This window comes from Strongylocentrotus purpuratus, unplaced genomic scaffold (assembly GCF_000002235.5).
Source record: "Strongylocentrotus purpuratus isolate Spur 01 unplaced genomic scaffold, Spur_5.0 spur5_scaffold_1, whole genome shotgun sequence".
NCBI classification, from domain to species: Eukaryota; Metazoa; Echinodermata; class Echinoidea; order Camarodonta; family Strongylocentrotidae; genus Strongylocentrotus; species Strongylocentrotus purpuratus.
In genome coordinates this window covers 39,545,771-39,569,046 of record NW_022145594.1, presented here as the reverse complement: position 1 = coordinate 39,569,046, position 23,276 = coordinate 39,545,771, and the positions used below count along the sequence as shown (strand labels likewise).

The 23,276-nt window shown below is 40.3% G+C and overlaps 2 protein-coding genes across 3 annotated transcripts in view; one reads left to right on the top strand and one right to left on the bottom strand.

Moving 5' to 3' along the window:
* Nucleotides 1-1,871: 1,871 nt before the first annotated feature.
* LOC115921111 lies at nucleotides 1,872-6,709 on the top strand. 2 transcript variants are annotated; one of them, XR_004062750.1, is made up of 2 exons: nucleotides 1,872-4,605; nucleotides 4,668-6,709. XR_004062750.1 is itself a non-coding variant. In XM_030978206.1 (2 exons), the coding sequence occupies exon 1, from the start codon at nucleotides 2,158-2,160 to the stop codon at nucleotides 3,478-3,480; it is 1,323 nt and encodes a 440-aa protein (XP_030834066.1). In that variant the 5' UTR covers nucleotides 1,872-2,157; the 3' UTR covers nucleotides 3,481-3,500; nucleotides 5,458-6,709. The 2 variants fall into 2 exon arrangements, 1 of the variants encoding a protein (XP_030834066.1); XM_030978206.1 differs by having other exon boundaries at nucleotides 1,872-3,500; nucleotides 5,458-6,709.
* Nucleotides 6,710-7,584: 875 nt separating this feature from the next.
* LOC592176 (coatomer subunit alpha) overlaps nucleotides 7,585-23,276 on the bottom strand; it is a 28,286-nt gene continuing 12,594 nt past the window's right edge. The window contains exons 13-26 of the mRNA XM_030978205.1: nucleotides 22,491-22,716; nucleotides 21,091-21,229; nucleotides 20,199-20,508; nucleotides 19,241-19,430; nucleotides 18,109-18,204; nucleotides 16,914-17,222; nucleotides 16,149-16,255; nucleotides 15,031-15,171; nucleotides 14,220-14,356; nucleotides 13,051-13,237; nucleotides 12,511-12,621; nucleotides 11,390-11,551; nucleotides 10,619-10,731; nucleotides 7,585-9,295 (exon numbers count right to left, since the gene is read on the bottom strand). Coding sequence (XP_030834065.1) covers nucleotides 9,154-9,295; nucleotides 10,619-10,731; nucleotides 11,390-11,551; nucleotides 12,511-12,621; nucleotides 13,051-13,237; nucleotides 14,220-14,356; nucleotides 15,031-15,171; nucleotides 16,149-16,255; nucleotides 16,914-17,222; nucleotides 18,109-18,204; nucleotides 19,241-19,430; nucleotides 20,199-20,508; nucleotides 21,091-21,229; nucleotides 22,491-22,716 — 2,370 coding nt within the window. The 3' untranslated portion in view covers nucleotides 7,585-9,153. The remainder of the gene's footprint in view (nucleotides 9,296-10,618; nucleotides 10,732-11,389; nucleotides 11,552-12,510; nucleotides 12,622-13,050; nucleotides 13,238-14,219; nucleotides 14,357-15,030; nucleotides 15,172-16,148; nucleotides 16,256-16,913; nucleotides 17,223-18,108; nucleotides 18,205-19,240; nucleotides 19,431-20,198; nucleotides 20,509-21,090; nucleotides 21,230-22,490; nucleotides 22,717-23,276) is intronic.

Sequence of the window (23,276 nt, the reverse complement as noted above, 5' to 3'; positions counted from 1 at the left end):
TTTTAAAAAAATAATTAAAAAAAAAAAAAAAAAAAAATATAAAAAAAAAATCCAAAGGGGGGGGGGGGGGGGGGGGGGGGGGGGGTTTACACACATAAAAATACCAAAGGGGGGTTTTAACCCCCCAAACACCCCCCCCCCCCTGCGTACGCGCCTGCATTCAGGTGATGATAATGATGGTGATATTGGTGATAATGATGATGATCATGAAGGCCTTGATGATGATGGCCGTGATGGTGGCGATAATGATTTAGCTGATGATTGTATAAGGTTATAAGCGTGGTGTTTGTTACGATAGTAATGATTATATTCCACATACAAGAATCTCTTGCTACGATTGGTCAAAAGTAAATCACGTGATGAAAGATAGTTCGCCCATCTTTGATGAGAGAAAAAAAGTTCGTTGCTCTGTGCAGATAGTAGTACTGTCTACACAGTTCAATGCACTTTCCTGTATACGTTGCGTACATATGTACGTACGTAAGTACTACATGCACTGTACGGTATCGTACACCGTTTGATAGCTGTTAATTGGTGATTTGTTGCTCAGAAGAAATGACGTAAGAAATGAAATGTTTCCGATGCGGAATATTTGAACAAATAATCAACTTTTAGTTTCAGGCGATGGCAAACTATCACTTCCTCGGCGATTTGAATGCCGGGTTCGAATGTATACGCTATCTTTCCTCAGCTTCGCCTCGGAAAGATACCTACATACAGATCTCTTCGGAAGTGATAGTTTGTCCAATCACCTTTGCTTATTATGCTCATGATGATAGTGATGATGATGATAGTAATGACGATCATTATTATCCCCTCGCCGACGATGTCGGAGGGGATATAGTAACGCTGCCGTCCATCAGTCCGTCCGTAACAAATTTGGTTTCCGATCGATAACTTCAGTAATGTTTGATGGATTTTAATGAAATTTGATGTAATGGTACATGAAATCAAAATACAGGCTAAGTTTGATTTTGGAGTACGTTGGTCAAAGGTCTGATAGCTCATTAAATATGCGAAAAAATAACTTTAGTAATGTTAGACGGATTTTAATGAAATTTGATATAAGGTACATGGTATCAAAACACAGCCTAAGTTCGATTTTGGAGTATGTAGGTCAAAGGTCATAGATCATTAAATATGTGAATCTGGTTTCCATTTGATAACCTGAGTAATGTTTGACGAATTTTAATGAAATTGAACATTCAGGTACATGGTATCAAAATACATGTACAGCCTAAGTTCGATTTCTGAGTATATAGGCCAAAGGTGAAAGGTCATAGCTCATTAACCCTGCAAAAAACACTTCCTTGCCGAGTAATATAATAGTATAGTGATTTAAACACCTTTTCCCCCCTTATTTTCTAATACTATGAGATGAGCACGTTCCGCCTCCAACGACAAACGGCCTTTCCGTACGCGCATTATGTACAAGCTGGATAATAAGTTACTCCCGGGAAAAAAAAATGCATTTGTTATTTTAGTATTGCATGTTTGAGTCATTATGACTAAATATATATTCATATTCATAAATATATTTTTTTTAAGATCAAGAGGCACTTATGATGGCACACATGTTTTTATTACGATCGTACCATACTAGTTGTACGTGTTTGGAGTGTTGTCAATCGCATCCATGTGTATTCATTTTTCCCCAATTTAATATCGAAGGTCCAAAATCATGATTGTCAACTTATTTCTATCTTTAAATATCTTTTTAAAGATAAAGACACTGATAAGTTTCATAGAAAAACTCCCTTAAAATAAGTTTTAGCACAGTCCTTCATGACTACGATAATCGGTATACAGAATGAAAGGCATTTCCTTTTTGAAAGGTTTCTTTGTTACGACTACCTACTTTAATGTCATTATTGTGCATCCTTTATTTTATTTCATATTTCGTCGTTCGAAATTACATGAGATCCCGCCAAGCGCATGCGCAGTCAATTCGCCGCGCAATTGAATTTTACAGGGAAAGCAACTTTCCCTCAGCAGTCAAAATACCTAATTTTCGGCGTTTTTTCGGACCACCGGTTTCGAAAAAAATACTTCATTAGGGAGAGAAACTCTCCTTTTTCATGTTTTTGGAAGACTTTTGAGAATCTGTGCTGTTTTTATATCTAAAATCGAAGTTTTGTTCCGATTTCCACGTACACGATGGCGTCTCCGTCAGGCAGCACCAAGCAGAAAACCAGCGAAACGCTGAGCACGGCTAAAGCCGGAACTTCCCCGGGCGAAACCGCCGCGGGCCCCTCTACGAAGCCTGAGCCAAAGCGCTCATCGGCAGTGAAATCCTCCGATACGAAACGCAAAAGTGTCTTGGCAAAGCCTGCCTCGAATGAGTCTAAGAACTCTGGGCCTAAAAAGAAGGGCAAAAAGCCTGAAGAAAAGGAGGACTTCACGGATTTACGAGGAAGACTTGACAAATTGGAATCCTTAATGGAGAGAATGGTGGATTTTTTGCCTTGTCAATCTGCAACTCGCCCCACAGGGGATACACCACCGACAGCATTTACAGCTGCGACGAACGTGAGATTTCGTGAAGTTGAACATGATGATGATGATTTTGAGCATATTGACACTGGAAACATGGGCCAATGCCCTACGTCATATGACATTGGCAGCATGGATGAGGGTGATGTCAACGAAACTGTTGCACCAGGTTTAGACCAGGAGAATGAGGACAAAGTTCCTGCCCTGGCTCAGAAATTTGCTATCCCTACTGGGGTTGGTGGCGCGATCCACGATGATTTAGCAAAGTCTGCCATGTACCTCATGTCCCACCAGCTAGAGGAAAATGTGTTGGAGGAAGCTGGAGGGAAATACCCTCCTCCAAGCAATTGTACTCCACTGTGTTGCCCCAAAGTGAATGCAGCAATATGGGAAAACCTATCCTCGCAAACGAGAAGCCGTGATTTGAAACTGCAAAGAATCCAAAAGCCTTTGACAAGGGGACTCACAGCTTTTATTCAAACTCTGTCCCCCGATAGCCTATCTGAGACACAACAGGATGCATTGGCATTGCTGTGTAACACAAACTTTGAAATCAACTGCTTACGCAAAGATCAGATTAAGCCAGACTTAAATGCCAAGTACTCACATCTTTGCAAACCTGCCACACCAGTGAGTCAGTACTTATTTGGCGATGACTTAACAAAGAGAGTCAAAGATCTTACAGAACAACAAAAAGCTGCATCTGGCGTGGTGCGTGGACAACGTACACCCCGCCCCCAGTACCATCCGTACAGGACGCAAGCGTCCAGCACTTTTCAATACCGCAGACAAGGATGGAACCGTGCCACCGGCACATCACAAACTTTTCCAAGTAGCAGGCCCGCAAGTGGGAACTACAACACGCCTTTTTTAGGCCAGCGAACCCAACGAGGCAGACCATACAGAGCTCCGCCTCACACCCAGACGATGAGCATGGGAAAACAGACCCAATCCTTCCAGCGGCCACAGGCAGCAAGGAGGAAATAGCTACACCATTACCCAAAGAGGTAAGTAGCACATATGAATATTGTGAGAATGTTAATGCTCCTTCTACTTCATGTACATTACAACAAGAATGCATCTCAAATGTGCCTGTTGGAGGTCGATTGATATATTTCTATCGTAGACGGCGTGAATTAACGTCAGATCTATTTCTACTATCGGCAGTGCGAGGCTATGAGATCGAATTTGATTATGCGAAAGGGGTTCCCTCAAGAAATAAGCCCCTCTACGGTTACAAAAAAGAGCCCTTTAGAAATAAATCAGATAACTAAAGAAATCTTGGCTCTACAAGCAAAAAACGTAATAGAACCTTGCTCATTTGAAGAGGGAGAATTCCTCTCAAACATCTTCACGAGACCCAAGAAAGATGGGGGTACTCGTATGATCTTAGACTTAACAGAGCTTAATCAAAGTCTGAATGTACAACACTTTAAGATGGATAACATCCACACTGCCAAGCACTTGATTTCTCCGCACTGTTATCTTGCATCAATCGACCTCCAAGATGCTTATTACTCCATTCCAGTAGACCCAAATAGTAGAAAATACTTGAGGTTCATGTGGCAGGGTGAGCGCTGGCAATTTGCAGCCTTACCTAATGGGCTCAGCACAGCCCCCAGACTGTTCACAAAATTGCTGAAGCCAGTCTTTGCCGAACTGCGACAAGCAGGTCATACAGTCATAGGATATTTGGACGACACCATAATTATTGGTGAAACAAAAGAAAAGCTGAAAGAGAGTGTGAGTGCAACAACCAAGATCCTCTCAGAATTAGGATTTCATTCACACTAAAAAATCAGTGCTCATCCCAACACGTGAACTAGCCTTTCTTGGCTTCATTCTTAACACTGAGAGTATGATTGTTAAATTGCCTCAAACAAAGGCACAAGAAGTGAAAGATTTATGCCGTGAATTAATGGGCACGTACCTCCCATCAATACGAATGGTAGCACGAGTGATTGGGAAGGTCATAGCAACTTTCCCTGCGGTTGAGTATGGCCCCTTATACTATAGATCAATGGAAAGGGACAAAATTGCAGCCCTCAGACAAAACAGGGGTCATTTTGACAGAAAGATGAAGTTGTCCCTTGAGGCAAAAGAGGAGTTAAAGTGGTGGATGAACAATGTTTCTATGGCCTCCTCCCCAATTGTTAGGAAAAAACCTGACTTAGAATTGCACACAGATGCCAGTGGCCTTGGATGGGGAGCTACTGACCTCCAGAAGCAAACAGGGGGTCGTTGGAATGAATTTGAGGCAGAAAGGGCACGAAACAATGAAATAAATTTCCTGGAAACCCTAGCCGCTGGGTTGGGGATAAAATCCTTTTGCATGAATAAGCGTAACGTTCATGTGATGGTAAGAATAGATAATACCACTGCAGTGGCTTATTTAAATCACATGGGAGGCTGCAAGTCCGCAATGTGTGACAAGATGACGAGAGAAATTTGGCAGTGGTGCATTTCTCGAAATATTTGGGTCTCCGCAGCCCATGTACCTGGTCGGCTCAATACTATTGCAGATGAAAGATCCAGGAAATTTAATGATCGAACAGAATGGAAACTAAACAGACAAGTGTTCGATAGAATAGTTTCCCACTTTGGTGTACCAGAAATAGACCTGTTCGCCTCGAGACTAAATGCTCAAGTAGAGAAATATGTCACTTGGCACCCAGACCCTGGGGCTTTTGCAGTTGACGCATTTACGCTAGATTGGAAACCTTTTGCATTCTATGCATTCCCACCGTTCTGTATGATCCCCAAATGCTTGCAAAAAATCAGAGAGGATAAAGCTAGAGGGTTACTTCTGGTCCCTAATTGGCCTACTCAGGCGTGGTTCCCTCAGTTGGTTAGCATGATGGAAGGAGAGCCACTGTTTATCCAGAGGCAAGAAGATTTGCTACTCCTTCCTGTGTTAAACACCACCCACCCTCTTAATGCTAATATTGACCTCCTATGTTGCAGGTTATGCGGCAACATTTTGAGAATCGGGGACTAAGCAGACGAACAGTGGATATCATTACAGCTTCATGGAGAGCATCAACCTGCAAGCAGTACCAAGTGTACATCACACAGTGGCGAAGATTTTGCCACAGCAGGAATACGAGTTACCTCCAAGCCGAGGTGGAAACGGTACTAGAATTCCTTAGTAGTTTATTTCATGACAGGAACCTTAGCTACAGTGCGATCAATACAGCTCGTAGCGCTTTATCCACTTTTCTGATTCTCGTTGACAGTAATCAGACAATAAGTACTCACCCACTTATAACCAGACTGATGAGAGGTGTTTTTCAACTCAGACCTGTCGTACCTAGATATACAGAAATATGGAATATTAGTCCAGTCCTCAATTTTCTAAGAAAATTGTCTCCAGTAAACTCCTTAAACCTCAGAGATTTAACACTCAAAGTATGTATACTAATGGCTCTTGTATCGGCACAGAGAGTGCAAACCTTGCATATATTGAAGACTAACAAGATGACCCTAAAAGGGGGCTTTGTGGTTTTTCATTTGGATGAACACTTGAAGCAAAGCAAACCAGGAAATACCGATTTTAATTTTAAATTGGAAGCATATCCACCTGATAGAAGATTGTGTATTGTAAAATATGTGAAACATTATGTCCAGCGCACAGGACCACTTCGTGGGAATGAGAACTCATTCTTTGTAAGTTACACCAGACCTCATAATAGAGTAACAACTCAAACCTTATCTCGCTGGATCAAGACCTGCTTTCAAAGAGCAGGTGTGGATACAAACGTTTATAAGGCTCATTCAACGCGGGCAGCATCAACTTCAGCAGCTGCCAAGGCAGCACTTCCAATGGACCAGATCCTAGCCCGAGCAGGATGGTCTTCAGAGAAAACGTTTAGGAAGTTCTACAGGAAACCTTTTGAAAACAAGAGAAACTTTACCCAGGCAGTCTTACAAGATAGCACACTGCTTTAAGAACTGCATCAGAAGGTTTTTCAATAGAACTGGCATTAAGAGACCAGCTGTCTATTTAATAGAACTGGGATTAAGAAACCAGATGTCTAGAATAAACTAGATACAGAAACGAACAATGTTTTTGCAACATTATGACATCTTATATATGGACGTCTTGTATGTGAAATGTTTTGCCACATGTATGAACAGACTACAATAAATGTCAAATATGGTGAGTCATTGATTAGAAGCATTCAATTCAATCTGCATAATCAGTGTTCACTTTTCCGTACATGTTGGTTGTTCCAAATGTGACTACTATGCTTCAAAATCTCATGTAATTTCGAACGACGAAATATGAAATAAAATAGTAAGATTAAACGAGAACTTACCGTTTGAAGTTTGATCTATATTTTATGAATATTTAGGAGGAAGTTATTACATGCCCTCCTCACCCACCCAAACTTCAAACTTAAGTGTAAGTTCCCTGTTCCTTACTATTGAGAGTAGCCACATTTGTAGCTTTGAATATTGACTGCGCATGCGCTTGGCGGGATCTCATGTAATAACTTCCTCCTAAATATTCATAAAATAAAGATCAAACTTCAAACGGTAAGTTCTCGTTTAATCTTACTATTTTATGATACTAAATCTTAGATGTGTTGTGTTGTTACTTAAGTTACTTTGTAACCCTATATCGTACTCCATGCGTGCATTCACTCAGATGATAATAAAGGCTGTCATTCCTTGAAGTGCAACTGCATATAATCCAAATCTGATGTGATTTTTTTTTTGTGATGTAAGATTCTTTAGCGTAGCCAGGGGGTGGGTGCCCCCAGTGGCGGATCCAGGGGGGGTGGGGGGGGGAGGGGTGCAATTTTTTTTAATTTTGAGGGCCAAATGTGCTCACTTTCCCCCCCCCCCCCCCCCCCCCCCCCCCCCCCCCCCCCCCCCCCCCCCCTCCTCCCCGCTATGAATGGGATGCGTGTAAGGAGGGGGACATCGATGGTTGAATAATAGAAAATATATAAAAACAGAAAGAATCTCAACACACCATCTGCACATACTGGTACCTAGGCTGCTCTTTCCAGGGTCTATTCTAACCTAGGGAGGCCTACTACTGGTATACAAGTACACAATAATTGCTATCAAGTACAACTTTAATTTATGTTACATAAAATTCTCATATTTAATAATATGCATGTCACAACAAGCATTCACAAAACAATAATAAAGCTTGTCACAAATAGGTATCCAAGAAGCACTGACATGTAAATATGTAATATCTTTTTGTGTGTACACATCAGTACTTGCTACACTTGAGATTAAGTAATCAGCAATATTAAAATTTCATTTAAGTATACATAACATGATCATACATTATGCTGAACACTTTGTATGAATAGTAACACCCAAAATGCAACATTAACCAGAAGAAGAAAAAAAAGGGGAAAAAAATAACACTATCACATTATAATAAGACTTTCTTACAAATAATTTGAATGTGCAATTTCAAGCCTGATACAGTTGTATTTCACAGCGACTTGCCCTCACATATGTTAAATTTACACACCTAACTGTTAATGGGTGTTTGCAGGGGGGTACATTTTGACATTACATGTATTACATAGTTATACTGTACAAGGTACAACTACTTCATATTACACTGTCAGGAATGATTCAACTTTGATTGACAGAAGTGGTGGATTTGCTATGAGAGGGGACTAGCAACGTGTGCTGTAAGAGAGTAGCGAAGAACATTATTATATTATATCTCTTGGTTAATAGAAAACAACTTTTACCTTTTTTCTTGTGTCTAATTCTACTTGTTTTTTATAATTTATGTTATATAAGTTAAATAGAAGCAATTCTCTGCAACAGCATCAACACAGAGATCTATATTAGACCAAACTTTAGGCAATATTTCAACTCCTTACCCAAGCTTTATTTTAAAATCAGTTATAAAGTCTTCACAAGCAAGTCCTTGGCTTGTCACTCTCCCAATCTTTAGTCATAATCTTTACTCAAACTTTTGTTAATATCTTTGCTCTGATGTTAGCCCCATTGATGATTAAGGAATACTTACAGTTAAGAACTAAATTATTCATACCCCTTGTAAAATTGATTTTGTATGTGTGTGTGTTTTTTGTAACTCAAAAGCTAAAGCTGGGCTAGTTGAATTAGGGAATTTGTTGAATACTTTTAGATGTAAACTAGATGTCACCTTCTCAAGAAGCATAAATCGGGACAAATACATTTCTCACATACATTACAAAATCACAAAAATTGCTAAGGGTATGAATAATTTAGTTGTTAATTGTAGGTTCACCCTAATGTAAAATGCATTGTGAAATGTACTAAAGACCACCACAACCGACTATACAGTCAACTAAAGAGACCCTCAATAAGCAACAACAATAATTCTGGGAGCTTCCATTACAGTACCACCAGTAAATTCATCTAGATACAGTAGCGTCATAAAACCCGGTATAGGAGTACAAAACTCTATTTCACACTAGCCCATTGGGGCAACCAAAAATGTGGACCACAGAGAACTCTTCAGCCAAATTTTCCACCAAATTATATTGGATAATATGCTCTGGTAACTCGAAAAGGCTATCGTGTAATTTGAAATAAGAACCCGTCGTGTTTTGGTTTCATTGGGCTAGCTATAGAATGAGTTTGTAACGCTCTGCAGAGTGAGAGACGCTCATCTCCGAGGAATGATCGCATTTATCTGAACTGTAGAGGGCTGATTCGGAGGCCGATGGTGTCCTTACCGATCTCCGTGACCTGGGTCACTCGACAGACCTCACCTTTGAACTGTGGAAGGTAGCAGGCTCCGCTCAGAGGGCACTTCTCAACGGGCTTCCCCCTGAAAGAAAAAGAATAGACCAGTTTACGTTAGCATATGTCCCAAATGACCCCGCATATCCACAGATCTTCAAAACATGAAGAGGTCCCACTTTGTACATTTTTGAAATAATCACTCCTACAGCGATGGAGGTGCTACATAAATAGCCTTTCTTTCAACTAGGCGTTGTGGCGTGCACCTGAAATCCAGCTAACAGTGGAAGTTACAAACTGATTCAGCCGTAGGACGCAGGTTCGAAACTGAGTCACGTATTTTGGATGGTGACGTTAAAAGTCGGTCCCCAGAGGTAAATAATCATATCTGATTGATACACGTCTGTAAAAACCCAAATATACACACATACACACCTTTTCAAAGAATACTTCCACCTGTGTATCATGGAGTGCACTGCTTGTGCATAAATGAATACCAGTAATCATTAAATAACTTTCATGAGCATGTACCCAGTATTTCGTCTCTGTGTATTTCACAATTTGGTCTGCAATGACCTTTGTCTGCTCATGCTCAGACTGCAACTATGAACTTGCTTATTGAGTGGGATCAACAATTGAGCCTCATACAAGGACATAAACCGTACATGGGGAGGAGCAAAATGGGGAAGGAGCAAAAGTCACAGAAAATGTCAAGCTTTTTCCAAAGCAAAACATTGCGCTATTCTTGAATAAGCGTGTGAGTGGAATATTGTGACTGACTGTTAAAGTTTCTATAGGATGTGTAAAACGTAAAGTCACTATTTTTATGTACAAATTGGTTTCATTTTTCTGTTCAATTTTGTGAATTTCTTTCACATTGGTTCATTCAATAAATATTCTTAAAATATATTTCAAACTATGAAGGAGTGGAAAATAAGATTCATTGTTGCCATTTTGAGGAGAGAATACTGATTAATTTAGAAAATAAGAAAACTCTCAAGTGCCATGGGTTAATCAAAGTTATTGAAACTTCTCCACCATAGCTATTGAGAGAGATAGTTGTGAGACACGCACACGCAGGCGATCAAAGGTCAACTCATGGAGCTCCAACATACAATCTCTATGGGCGGGAACAATTCTGAGCTCCATGAATTGACCTGTGATTGCTTGTCACAACTATCTCTCTCAATAGGCTATGCTCTCCACCTCCTTTTATAAATATATCTTTCCCAAAGTCCAGGGGGGTGTTCCACAAAACTTGTCATCAGTGACATATGACAGTTGTTGTTACAAGCTACTGAAAACCTTGCTTCTGATTGGTTATCAGCACATTTTTCACTGATATTTGTCATTGAAAAAAGGCTTTGTGCAACAGGTCCCAAGAGTGTTACTTGGAATTTGATTTTCTTACCTGTAGATTGGCTTGTACGTAGCAGCACAGATGTCGAAGGGATTGTGCTCATCGTAGTTAAGTTTGTGTGCATCGTTGGGACTCTTCTCACAAGCCTGTAGGATCTTGCGCGTCTGGGGAAGAAAAAAAACAGCAAGAAAGTAAAAGACTCACAGTTCAGATGACAACTGCACTACTCATAATAATACTAATAATCCGGGGGGGGGGGGGGTGTTTCACAAAGAACCTACATGTAAGTCAAACTTAACATTAAGTTGGACTTAAACATTATGGAGAGCCATTTCTAGCCTTAAAATCATATATATTCAAAAGCAAAAAATGAAGTATTTTAGACTTTTCATAAATTCCACTTCAAGAACTTGAAATCTCCTTGATAATAGAAGCAAAAAAAGGAACATCATGATGTGGCATTACATTGATCAGATGGACAATCTACAATTATGATATTCTTGTTGTCCAATATCAGGTGCAGTACTAAAAACATAGATTGTTTTTCAAAATCTTGTGATTCCTTTATCAAAATAATGATCAAGTACCAATAGTGGCAGCGTATGGGTTCAGCCAATGAGCATGGAGGGGGTGCAAGTATTACTTGATAGGTGAAATAAAACAAGTCCCCAAGCACTGGTGTCGACAAATTCTTAATAATTACCAGTATGATAACCCATAGACTACTGAATTCTGTCATTCCCATAGGCTTAATACAGAAAGCACCCAGTTCAAGTAAACAATGGGTTAATAACAATCTCAGATAACGGTTGATCAACTCACCTGTTGCGCTACATCAGGTTTAGGACCAAGCTCTAGGAGCCGCCTTGCGAATGCTGCAGCCGTCTTGAAGTTCTTGAGCTTGAACCATAGATTGATGGCCGTCCTGAGCGTCAGGATCTGATGGATCGGCTGGAGGTTACAGTGTGAGAAGTATGCTGCAAGCTGTAGAGAGGAAAACACAAAGATACTTTGGTCTTTGGTACGTGGTCATTTTCGTTATGACCTTCTTTCTTTTACAAATCAATATAATGCTGGTTATAAGTATCGGCTTGCATGGTGATGTAAATATACAGTAGACTTGCGGTTGCACCATGTGAGAGAGGGGGGAGGATTGAGGAGTCCTGAAAAGGACTGTTTGTACTCTTTCTTTCTTGAGTGTGTCTTTCTTTCTTGACTACACACACTCAAGAAAGAAGCATTACCCACAGTCCTTTTCAGGACTCCCCAATCCTCCCCCTCTCTCACATGGTGCAACCACAAGCCTACTGTAAATCAGTATAATGTTTCCTCATCAGACAACACGATCATTTGAACTGATGACAATTGGATTGTTCTTTCCGTTACTGTCCAATCAACAAGCCTATGATGAACTCTCTGCATATCATTATCAGATGTTGACCCTAGAATTCCCCCTCTGCCATTTTTCCATCCTTCCAGAAAAAACAAACATGCAAAACAAAAGCCCAAGCAGAAGGCGATGACTCTGAAGTCTTTGATTAATCTAAGTCACAGATTTTCTTCTGCTCCGCTAGATTGCTCTTGGGTTTTTCTTTCCTGTACTGCTCCATCGACAAGCCTACGATGTACTCTCTGCATATCGTTATCAGATTTTTTTTTCTCCTGTACTGCTCCATCGACAAGCCTACGATGTACTCTCTGCATATCGTTATCAGATTTTTTTTCCCCCTGTACTGCTCCATCGACAAGCCTACGATGTACTCTCTGCATATCGTTATCAGATTTTTTTTTCTCCTGTACTGCTCCATCGACAAGCCTACGATGTACTCTCTGCATATCGTTATCAGATGTTGAACATAGATTTTATCCAATCATCCCCCCCCCCTCTCTCCATCATCTTCCCTTCTCTCCTGAAAAAAACATTCAGAAGACGATTGACCTACCTCACAGATTCTCTTCTGCTCATCTAGGTTGCCCTTGGGTTGTTCTTTCCTGTACTGCTCCATGGACAAGCCTACAATGTACTCTCTGCATATCGTTATAAGCTGCTGAGCCTGAGGATTATTTTAACGAGAAAGGGTAGGGAGTTAATCACTGTTTATTTATCTGCAAATAGTTTGTTCATATAATTTTATAGACATTGAAACTTCTTCCAAATTTTTCCTCTTTTTGTTCCTTCTCCAAGTTTCCTTTCAAATTCTAAGTCTACTTCTCGAACCCCCCTCCTTCTACCTCTTTCTCAATATATTTTGTTTTCCTAATTCTCTCTCTCTCTATCTCTCTCTCTCTCTCTCTTTCTCTCATTCATCTCTTCCAATTTATTATTAACCATGCTTATTCCACCCTCATCTATGTTCATTTAAAAAAAAGAGTATATCTCCTAATAATCACACTTGTTCTCGTTGTATTTCTTGACCACCTCTGTTTCAGTTCCTAATGCTCCTGACATGTTCTTAAATAGTATGCAACAGTTTCAAATGTACCTCTGTGATTTCCTGCTTTGTATCCACCACCAGCATGGGTATACTGAGGAGGATGCTCCTGAACCTCACGATAGCATCAGGGAACTTCCCTTGCGTTGTGAGCTGGTACGCAGACTGTAACCTCTGGACAAGATGAGCTAGCTTCAGACCTACGGCGGGCTGGCCTCCTCTCGCTCCTGCCTCACGCCTAGGAAAAGATCAAGTCACTAGATTAAGTTCAACCTCAAAGGAGACGCGATTGCTCAGTGGTAGAGCAGTGGTCTCGTAACTGGGAAGTCCCAGGTTCGAAACCAAGTCGATGCGCTAGTGCCCTTTGGTAAGGCATTAATCGTCTTTACCAATTCCCTTGGAGAGGACTTAAAGCCGTCGGTCCCCTGGCAGCTTACTTACAAGTATACAAATGCTTTCTTACCAGTCAGGTAAAATAAACCATCAACCCAATCTTGGCTTCGACCCTGTCCCACAAAAGTTTCCAATAGCATTGGTCATTCAAGATCACTGTTGCACACAAAACTTGGTTAAAAGGCTATCTTTGAACCAATCAGAATAGCCAATTCAAACTTGCAATAGACTGCAAACCTGTGTGTTACTCAACCTTAGGTGTGTAACACACGGGGAAGTGAGAAATTGATTGCTATTTTGCAATTTATCTATTAAGATTGTATATTTCTCCGGAAACAAGTTGAGATTGAAATATCAAATTTTTGAATTAATTTTCAAGTTACAATCAGCTGTAACGTAGGGGCCACCTATTATAAAGTGCTGGACCTATTCAAATGGATCACAAATTTAATATCAATCCAAACTCTGTACTAACAAGATAGGAGTATGTAAGTCTGTGTTCATTTTTATTTTTGTTGGGGGGCGGAGGGCTTGCAATGAATCTAGATCAATCGCGACTCCTTATAAGACGGGGCACAGATTTGCGACTTATCCAAATTGATTCCACTACTATGCCACTGAAAGGATAAACAAAAGTTTACAAAGACGGGGCCAAATTTATTATTGATGACTCAAAAACCTTGCAGTACACATCAATACTTATATGGTACATGATCAGCTTTTTCTGATCGATTCCACACCGTTTCTTTCACAATTCAATCGCACGACCAGAACTCAACTTTATCTTTAAATACCTTGAATGGATTTTTTTAAAAACCTAGACATACCAGTTTCGATGTGCATAGCCGCAGAGTGGTGGAAGAGATGGCAGGCCTACAAAGGATGTTCTTGCCCTGGCGTACGTCTGCATGAAGATCTGTTTGTAGGACGTGAAGTCGACCATACCAACTTGGTCATGTAGTAGCTGCGGAGAAGAGAGGAGAGCATGGAAACGAACAAGGCATGAAAAATCAGGAATGCTAGTTTGCTTATTTGACATAGCTCCTAAGCACGCCTTATTCTATTTTTCTTTAGTGGACTTCAGGATAAGACTCGTTTCTTTTTCTGAGAAGTCCTGTTGGTTCCTTTTTTGTCTTCTTCGTGTTAACTTTATAAATGAATGTTGGTTGGAAAATTGCCTGGACAATCAATCACCTTTTTTGTTATGACACCTTAGCCTTTATGCACAATTCCAACTGTATTTTTAACTTCTGTTAACATAACTTTTAGTACCATGGTGGATACTTCCACGAAAACTGATGCCAGTTGAAAGTTAAAGTGAAAAACCTTTGACCTAGCTAAGTGGCAGTACTGAAGTATCTAGCTAGTATATGGTCCCCTGGGAGTTTTGTCTTGAGTTCTTGACCTACACTTCCACGAAAACCCTGACACTAATATCTACGACCTTTGACCTTACCAATGTTGAGGAATATAACGTTTGACCTACCTGTGTGGTAGTGCTGAATGATCCAGCTAGTACATGGTCCACTGGGAGTGATGACTTCTTAAAACCAGATCCTGTATCAACCCCCTCCCCCACAGACTTATATCTACGAACTGTGACCTAACCAATGGAGAGGGATATAACCTTTAACCTACCTGTGTGGCAGAGCTGAATGATCCGGCTAGTATATGGTCAACAGGGAGCTGTGAGTTCTTCACCCAGACTTGGCTCTGGCTCATACCTTTAGCCGGTGCAACAAAGTAGTCATCATCCGCACCTCCTCCTGCTGGCACATCCTGCACAACAAAAAGGACAAAGAAGGATGGTTAAAGATAAACTTGAGTTCTAGTAAAAAAAGAAAATGAATTCTCACAGAATCAAACGAAACTTACACTGAATGTTCAAGACTACAAATAAATGTCATTTGCCAAACAATTTTGGTAGAAAAGGTATACTGGCTAAGTAATGAGCATAGAAAGATAGAGAAATCAAGGTTAGTAGCCCCCGACATATTTTGGGTAATCCCATATACATCTTTCTGAGTACAGTGCTTGTTATTTCACCAAGCCTGGGCCAAATATATTATGATTTTGATGACTCCAGAACTTTGCAGTACACACCAATACTTACATGCTACATGATCAACTTTTTCTGATCCGTTCCACACCTTTTTTTCACAATGTAGTCACATGACCCGAACTCAACTTTATCTTTAATGATTAAACTCATTATACCCCTCTTCAAATTGGCCACACACTCAGGCCCCCCACTCCGGGGTCGGAATGAACGCATGCGTGTTACCAAAATGTCCGGCAAAGGGGTACTTTTCACGCACCAAAGTCCGGCTCGTACATACACAAAATTGACTTTACACACCGGACTTAGGGGGTGTTTTCAAAAGGAGGGAACACGCATATGCGTACCCTAAATAACACTGAGTGGGGGGGCACACACATTCATAAACTGTCATATGTTTCCTATTAACAGACAAGACGGACTTTCAACCATAGTTCTGAATATCATGGACAGGGATATTGTAACAGACAACATGTCTTATCAAGTTCTGTTAATTGATCTTCAGCAAGATTTAGTCACTGTTTTAAAGTTTTGATGGCTGATTAATTGCTTGACAGCTTAATAAGCTTAATAGTATGGCCCGTGCTTGACCTCATCTAATCATCATGGCCAGGACTTATTCTGCCTTCAAATGTAACGAGCGAAATTGCAGGTGTTCACAAAAGCAATGCAAAGGGTGTGGTTGGTCGAGACTTACCAGATCAGGGGGTAGCTCCAATTCGTCATCGACGTCCCATGCTCCTCCTTCACCGTCTCCATCGTCATCTCCAAACCCTTCTGCTGCATCACCGAATTCATCTCCGTCTGAGAGAAATCAAGAATGTGAAAATTGAAATCTGACTACAATACCTTGGGCAATACCTTGGTCGACTAACATATTCAAATATTATGGATACTTTTTAGCGAAGGTTGTTCTTGATAGCTTGCCAGAGGCTTGCCTGACATAGCAACAATAACAGGTTAACCTTAATGAGGCCAAGGAGGGGGCATTATGGCCCTCTATGTGCCTACAAACCTAATACCACCTACCATTTTAAGACATCTAGTCCCTTCTACGATCCCCTACTTCTACAACGGTCTGTCATATATATACAGTTGTGATTGTCGAGCAAAGATTGCGAGCCTTCCCGTCAATCACAAAGTTAGCATTTCCTTCCGTATTTAAAAATTTGTGATTGATTGAATGAGTTGGTTAGATGTGAGGTGGTCTGGCGATGTCGTCAGTAGTACAATCGGCTCTCTGTCTGCACCTATAAACCGACTCTGACAGACCCCATTTAAAAACAGAGTTGCATCTTTTGAATGGTAATATTAAAGGTCGGTCCCTAGACATATCTTATCATATTTGATTTTTCCCCATCTGTCAATAAAAATATGACAAGCAAACCAATAAATCTGGAACAATTGCAACTGTACATAAGACAAGGCCACGGTAACCACAAGCTAAGAAACATCATCTCACCATCAAGTACCAGCTCTGCATCCTCGCCCCAATCACCGCCGGCATCACCCTCATCCATAGCAACGGCTGCGGTCATGGTGCTGCCTGTTCCTCCTGCCTTGCCCCTGCTCATGGCACCCTCGAAGAACCCCTTGGTGACGGTCAGGAGAGGCCAGTTCTCCTCAGAGCGGATGATGGGGGCCGGAGGCTGGAGGAGCTGGGCGTTGGGCGAGACCTCTGGGAGCGTGTCACTCTCGTCGAACATCTCAGAGATGCCGTCGGCCTCTTCGGTCAAGCCGTGGGTCTTGGCTGTCAGGTAGGCTAAGGATTCTGGAGAGAAAAGTGATGTTGTTTATTAGAGGTGTTGTGGTCGAAAGGACATGTCATCGGACTGTCGATCACAAGGTCTGCAGTTCGAGTCTCGCCGCGGCACTAATGTCCTTGGCAAGACATTGATCTACATTTGCCACACTCAACCCTGGTGACGTAAATGGGTAACTGGCATGAATTAATTCCTTGAAATGCTAGAGCGCCGTAATGGCAGCCATGCTAAAGCCAGGGTAATAATCGGGAGCTCCAGGAGTGTCAAGTCTGACAGACATGAGCACTATACAAGAACCCACTAGTATTATTATTATTAGACTCCTTGAACTGGGTTATCTATTTTTAGAGGAGGAAGTTTTCAACATACGAAAAATGTTATAGTATAGGTATGAATTGATCCTGTATTTAGAAGAAAGTTTAACAGGTGAAGCAGTGCTGCCATGTTGAAAATATGACTGTAGAAAAGAGTTCTTTATCTTACATCCAAAGGATACGACAAAAGTTCTATAAATTTCTTCAAGAATGTTTTAATTTCGAGAAGAAACAAAATAACCTGCAGTTTCATTATTGTTATTGTGAGTCTAACAAGCAAATGTAAAAGATATATGCAAACTAGTGAAAATCATCATTCTTAAACAACCTCAACTTATAGTCTGCAGACCAACATGCCCTGAAAATGTCAAACATCTTAAAGGCCGTCAGTACTAGTTTGGCCAGAAGGGATAAGACCAACCAGCAAGGTCACTGACAGGTGGCTATCTCATCAATTAAGCCCTCAATTAACATAAGAAAAAGAGGATCATGGGGGACCAACAGGCACTGATTGGGGAAGTTTTCTATATAGAGGGAGCAAGTAGCTGCAAGTAGTACAGTGGGGCTTTAAATTACTTACTTTGTCCACAGTTCTTGAGGATCTTCACTCTCTCTGTCACATCCCCAAGATAAAGGGCGCACTGGTACTGGCCGCTGGTGTCCTTTCGGATCTCGGCTGTGAATCAAGATGGAGAGAAAACACATCACAAACTGTTACTCACCAATCTTAACTTATTACAATGCATGAATTATTAGAATGGTGATCCCTTCTTATCCTCTCACAATACTCAGACACTTCTTTCTCTGTCCATCAGAACTGATACCAATCTCTATCATGAATTACAAATATTGAAAAGGTACTCCCTTCTCATTCGCTCACTGAACTTAGAGCCTACTACCCTCTTCAGCGAAAAACTGGTACCTACCAGTCTACATCATCTTTCTCAGCTTGTCGAGGTTTCAAGTGATCAGGTAGAGAAAAGAGAGCTTGTCAAAATCCTTCATCACTATTATCATTAAGAATGTTCTCCCACCTCCATGTTTCACCACATGCCAGTCCTACAATACCTGTCCTGTACAAAGGGGGAATCACCAATCTTCACTTAGGCTTCAAAAGCATGTACCATTTGAATGGTGATCCCTTCTCACCCTCTCACGATACACAATGCCAACCACACCTCTCCATCAAACCTAATACTTACCAATCTTCATCACTATTATCATTAAGAATGTACTCCCATCTCAATGTTTCACCACATGCCAGTCCTACAATCTCTGTCCTGTACAAAGGGGGAATCACCAATCTTCACTTAGGCTTCAAAAGCATGTACCATTTGAATGGTGATCCCTTCTCACCCTCTCACGATACACAATGCCAACTACACCTCTCCATCAAACCTAATACTTACCAATCTTCATCACTACTATCATTAAGAATGTACTCCCATCTCAATGTTTCACCACATGCAAGTCCTACAATCTCTGTCCATTACAAAGGGGTATTCACCAATCTTCACTTAGGCTACAGAGGCATGAATCATTAGGATAGTGATCCCTTCTTACCCTCTCACATTACTCAGACCTTCTTTCTCTATCCACCAGAACTGATACCAATCTCTATCATAGATTACAAATATTGAACAGGTACCCCCTTCTCACCCTCTCATGATTCACAATCCCACCACACCTCTCCATCAAAACCTAATACTTACCAATCTTCATCATCTTCCTCAGCTTGTCCAAGTTGCCGGTGATCAGGTAGAGGAAGGAAAGCTTGTCAAAGTTCTTGGTCCTCTGGTAGGCCATCTCCACCACTTGATGGTTTCCTTGCAAGAGGGCTGCCTCACCTAGCTTCTCCCAACAATACTTGTCGTCCAGGGCTCGGGCAGCTTCCAGAGCAACCTGATCATCAAAGCAACATTTAGAACATACTCATGAGGGACCTTAATTCAACAAGCCTTGCTTTCAACTAAGGTCACCTCATCTTTCTATTGTAACGCCATATTCTGTTAACTTGTTATATTTATGTAATATTGTAATGTGTGTTATAAAAGAAAGATAAATAAAACTTGAACTTGAATAGAGAGGAGTGATAGGAAATTATTACCGCGACAAATAATTTACACTTTATCAGGGGGAAATAAAAGAAATTCCAATTTTACTAGAGACCATGCACACATTAGTAAACAAAATTAAAATTGAAAAAAAATGAAAAAAATTGATTGTTGATAAATAATAACAAAGAGATGCACTAATTATCAAACAAGATTTGTACAGAATATGTACTTCTTATTAATTTTCTCTTTTGTTTTAATTGATGATCCTATTTTATGACTATTTTTACATTGTAAACATTGTGCAATTAGTCCCTGGACTACTATTTCTAACAAACCACATTGAAATGTATTGAGAAAAAAAAGATGGCCTTATCAACACTGAGAAAAGATTTCTGCCGAGGCATTTGACCATGTTATCCATATCTTGTACAGCGATTTAATACCCCTTTAAAACAGAATAAAAGAAATTACTAAAAGTCTACCACGTAAAGTTCTATTACCAATTTGTGGTACATATTCGTGCAAAAAGGTATTTTGAATTGATCTACAAGAACCAGCTGTGATTCACGATGCCATTCTGGATGCACGACCCGACAAAGAGCACACCACTCACCTCAATGTTTCCGCACTCCAGGGCAAGCGCAAACCTCGTCTTCTCGTCCTTGACAAAGTGTAGCGCCACCTCGGGGTAGCCCTTCTGCTGCAGGTACGCGATGATGGACTGACCGACCAGTTTGGCCGTGCGCACCATGTGCAGCACCTCGTCGTACTTGCGGTGGATGAGGGCGAGCTTGAAGCGGAACTCTGTCGGGTCGATGCTCAGCACGCGGGCGCGGCACTCACGGTCCAGGCAGTAGACGTTTTGACCTTTGACCCGGGTGATGTAGATGGGGACGTCCAGGGTTCGAATGATGCCATGGTCACTGAGAAAGGTCAAATGAGAGAATAGAACAAACTCTTAAAGCTTATTTGTACTAGTTTACAGGAGGGATTAGACCACCCTGCAAGGTCATTGGACAGGTGGTTATCTCATCAACTCAGCTCTCAGTTAATATAAGAAAAAGAGGATCATGGGGGACTAATGGTCATCGATTAGGCATTGTTTGTTATATAGTTGCTACAAGTAGTGCAGTGGGACCTTTAAAACCTCCTTCCAAGCTAAGTCCAAGACATGCAGTATTTCTGTCTCATGACTTACAAAGTATCATGGAATTAAAAACACAACAAACATTGAGACTACAATTTTCCTTGGGTTCTTGGTACGATCTCAGCAACAGCAAAGCTATCTACCTTATACAATCATCAGTCATACTAAAATCTTTGATAGATACGTAACCAAACAAGATCGTTATCAATTTTCATTCATGTTAATTTTCACATTTTCACAACTAAACTTTCACATCTTTTAGAACATACATAATCAAAAAAGGGATACTCAATTTCAATCCAGATGAACAGACAGAGAACCTGCTGCAGAAAAACCAGTAACGAGCTTTGACCCTTACCCGTTAGTGATGGCGTACTTGATGTGGTTGCTGGTAGTGTAGATAAAGACACCGCTCTCATCCCAAGCTCCGCTCTTCACCCGGATGTTCTCATGGATGGTACAGAGGGTCTCCAGCTTACGGTTGCAGATAGCAATGGCTGTCATGATAAATAAGTGAAGGTATAGTTATAACTAATGATTGTAATAGTATAACTATTCCATGAGATGAAAGCCTACTCTTTGATACAGATGTTCTCATGGATAGAAGAAGGTTTTTCAAGCTTGCGTTTGCAGATAGCATTAGCTGTCACAATAAATAATTAGACATATTGGAGGTGTCAAACTAATGGTTGTGAGAGTAATAGTATAACTATTTCACTCTCATGCTCTCATGGATCGTATAAAGTGATTCCAAGCTTACGGTTGCAGATAGCAATGGCTGTCACAATAAATAATTGAACATATTGGAGGTTTCATGGTGTAGTTCTAACTACTTTGTTTATTACATTTTGGTATAAAAAGACAACATGGAGAATAATGTATTATAAGATAAAATAAATAGCTGGATAGCCCCATATTCAGCAGTATTGATCCCATATACAGCGGTATTAAGCCCATGTTCAGCGGTATCAAAAATTTCATCTCATGATTTAATGGCTGTGAGAGTAACAGTATAACTATTTCATAAGATGAAAGTCTACTCTTTGATAGCGATGCTCTCATGGATCGTATCAAGGGATGCCAAGCTTGCGGTTGCGTATAGCAATGGCTGTCACAATAAATAATTGGAGGTGTCATGGTATAGTCATAATATAATGGTTGTGAGAGTAATAGTATAACTATTTCACGAGATGAAAGTCTACTTTTGGGGTTCGATGACCTGTAACTACTGAAACAGTCCCCCTCAAGCCTCTAAATAGCCCCAAGATAATTTTGAACTATAATTGGATTTCAATTCACAGGAACTCAAGTGAATTAAATTCTACTGAAGAAAAATAATCTCCCCCCCCCCCTTACCCACCTTGAAATTGCCCTCACATATTCCAACATGTAATTCTGCTGCAAATTAAAGATAGTGGGTGGTATTCTCGAAAGCTGACTAACTATAGTCCATGGTTTAATCCACTGACTAAGTATGGAATGCCAAGTGTCAATATGAAAATATTTTTGAATAATTTGATATGTACCTAAATAACCATGATAAAATAATTATATCATAATTATGCTGTTGTTTATTTATTATGTTATTACATTATATTTTAATTTAGTGATAGATTAAATTATTCAAAAACATATTCATATGGACACTTGGCATCCCCTACTTAGTCGGTGGATTAAACCATGGATTAAAGTTAGTCCGCTTTGAAGAATACCACCCAGTACCTCTACGAAGAAATAAGTTTTGAGGGTATGTCTTACTATGTTTGCTGAGGAGAGCAACGTGCATCATATCACCCGACCAGATCACATAGCGGACCTTGGAGATACGACACGAGCCCAGAGAGCGCTTCTGCTGCACGTCAAAGAGCGTCACGTTCTCTGGGTCGCGGAGGAGGAGCATGCCGGTCCCGGCGTAGAAGATCTCCTCGCAGGCTGGAGTCTGGACCTTCTTGGTGACTTCGTTCTTCAGGTTCTTAATGACCAGCTGAAAATATAATTATAACAAGTTAATAATAATAATACAGTCAAACCTGCTTTAGTGACCACCTGTCTACAGAGACCACAATTTTTGTTTATGGGCAGGTCCAAGCTATTGTCCCCTCTGGGGGTCAAATTTCATCTTTATATATATTTAACAAACTATACATCATTTTAAAGCTGAAACTATGAATTTTATAAATCTGATAAAAAAAATTAAAAATCATCAAAATATGAAGAATGCCAAGGTCACGAACTTTGATTTGTGTTAATTAGCGTGACGTACGGGACATTACATTTTTATTTTTGTATCTCATTTGAATTATTTTTTTAAAATTAAATATTTTAGGACATGTAGACCATCATACTAGAAAATAGGAAAAAAATATAAAAACTTTCAAAATTTATTAATTATGCAAATGAGGTAGGTTCCAAAGTGTGATGTCCCGTACGTCACAATTTGACATTAATTTGTTTAATTTTAATTATGAAAATAATTTTTTTTTTTAAAGATATTCTAGGAAGTTCTAATTTAGATGAATACCTAGCAAAAAATAGGTTTAACAA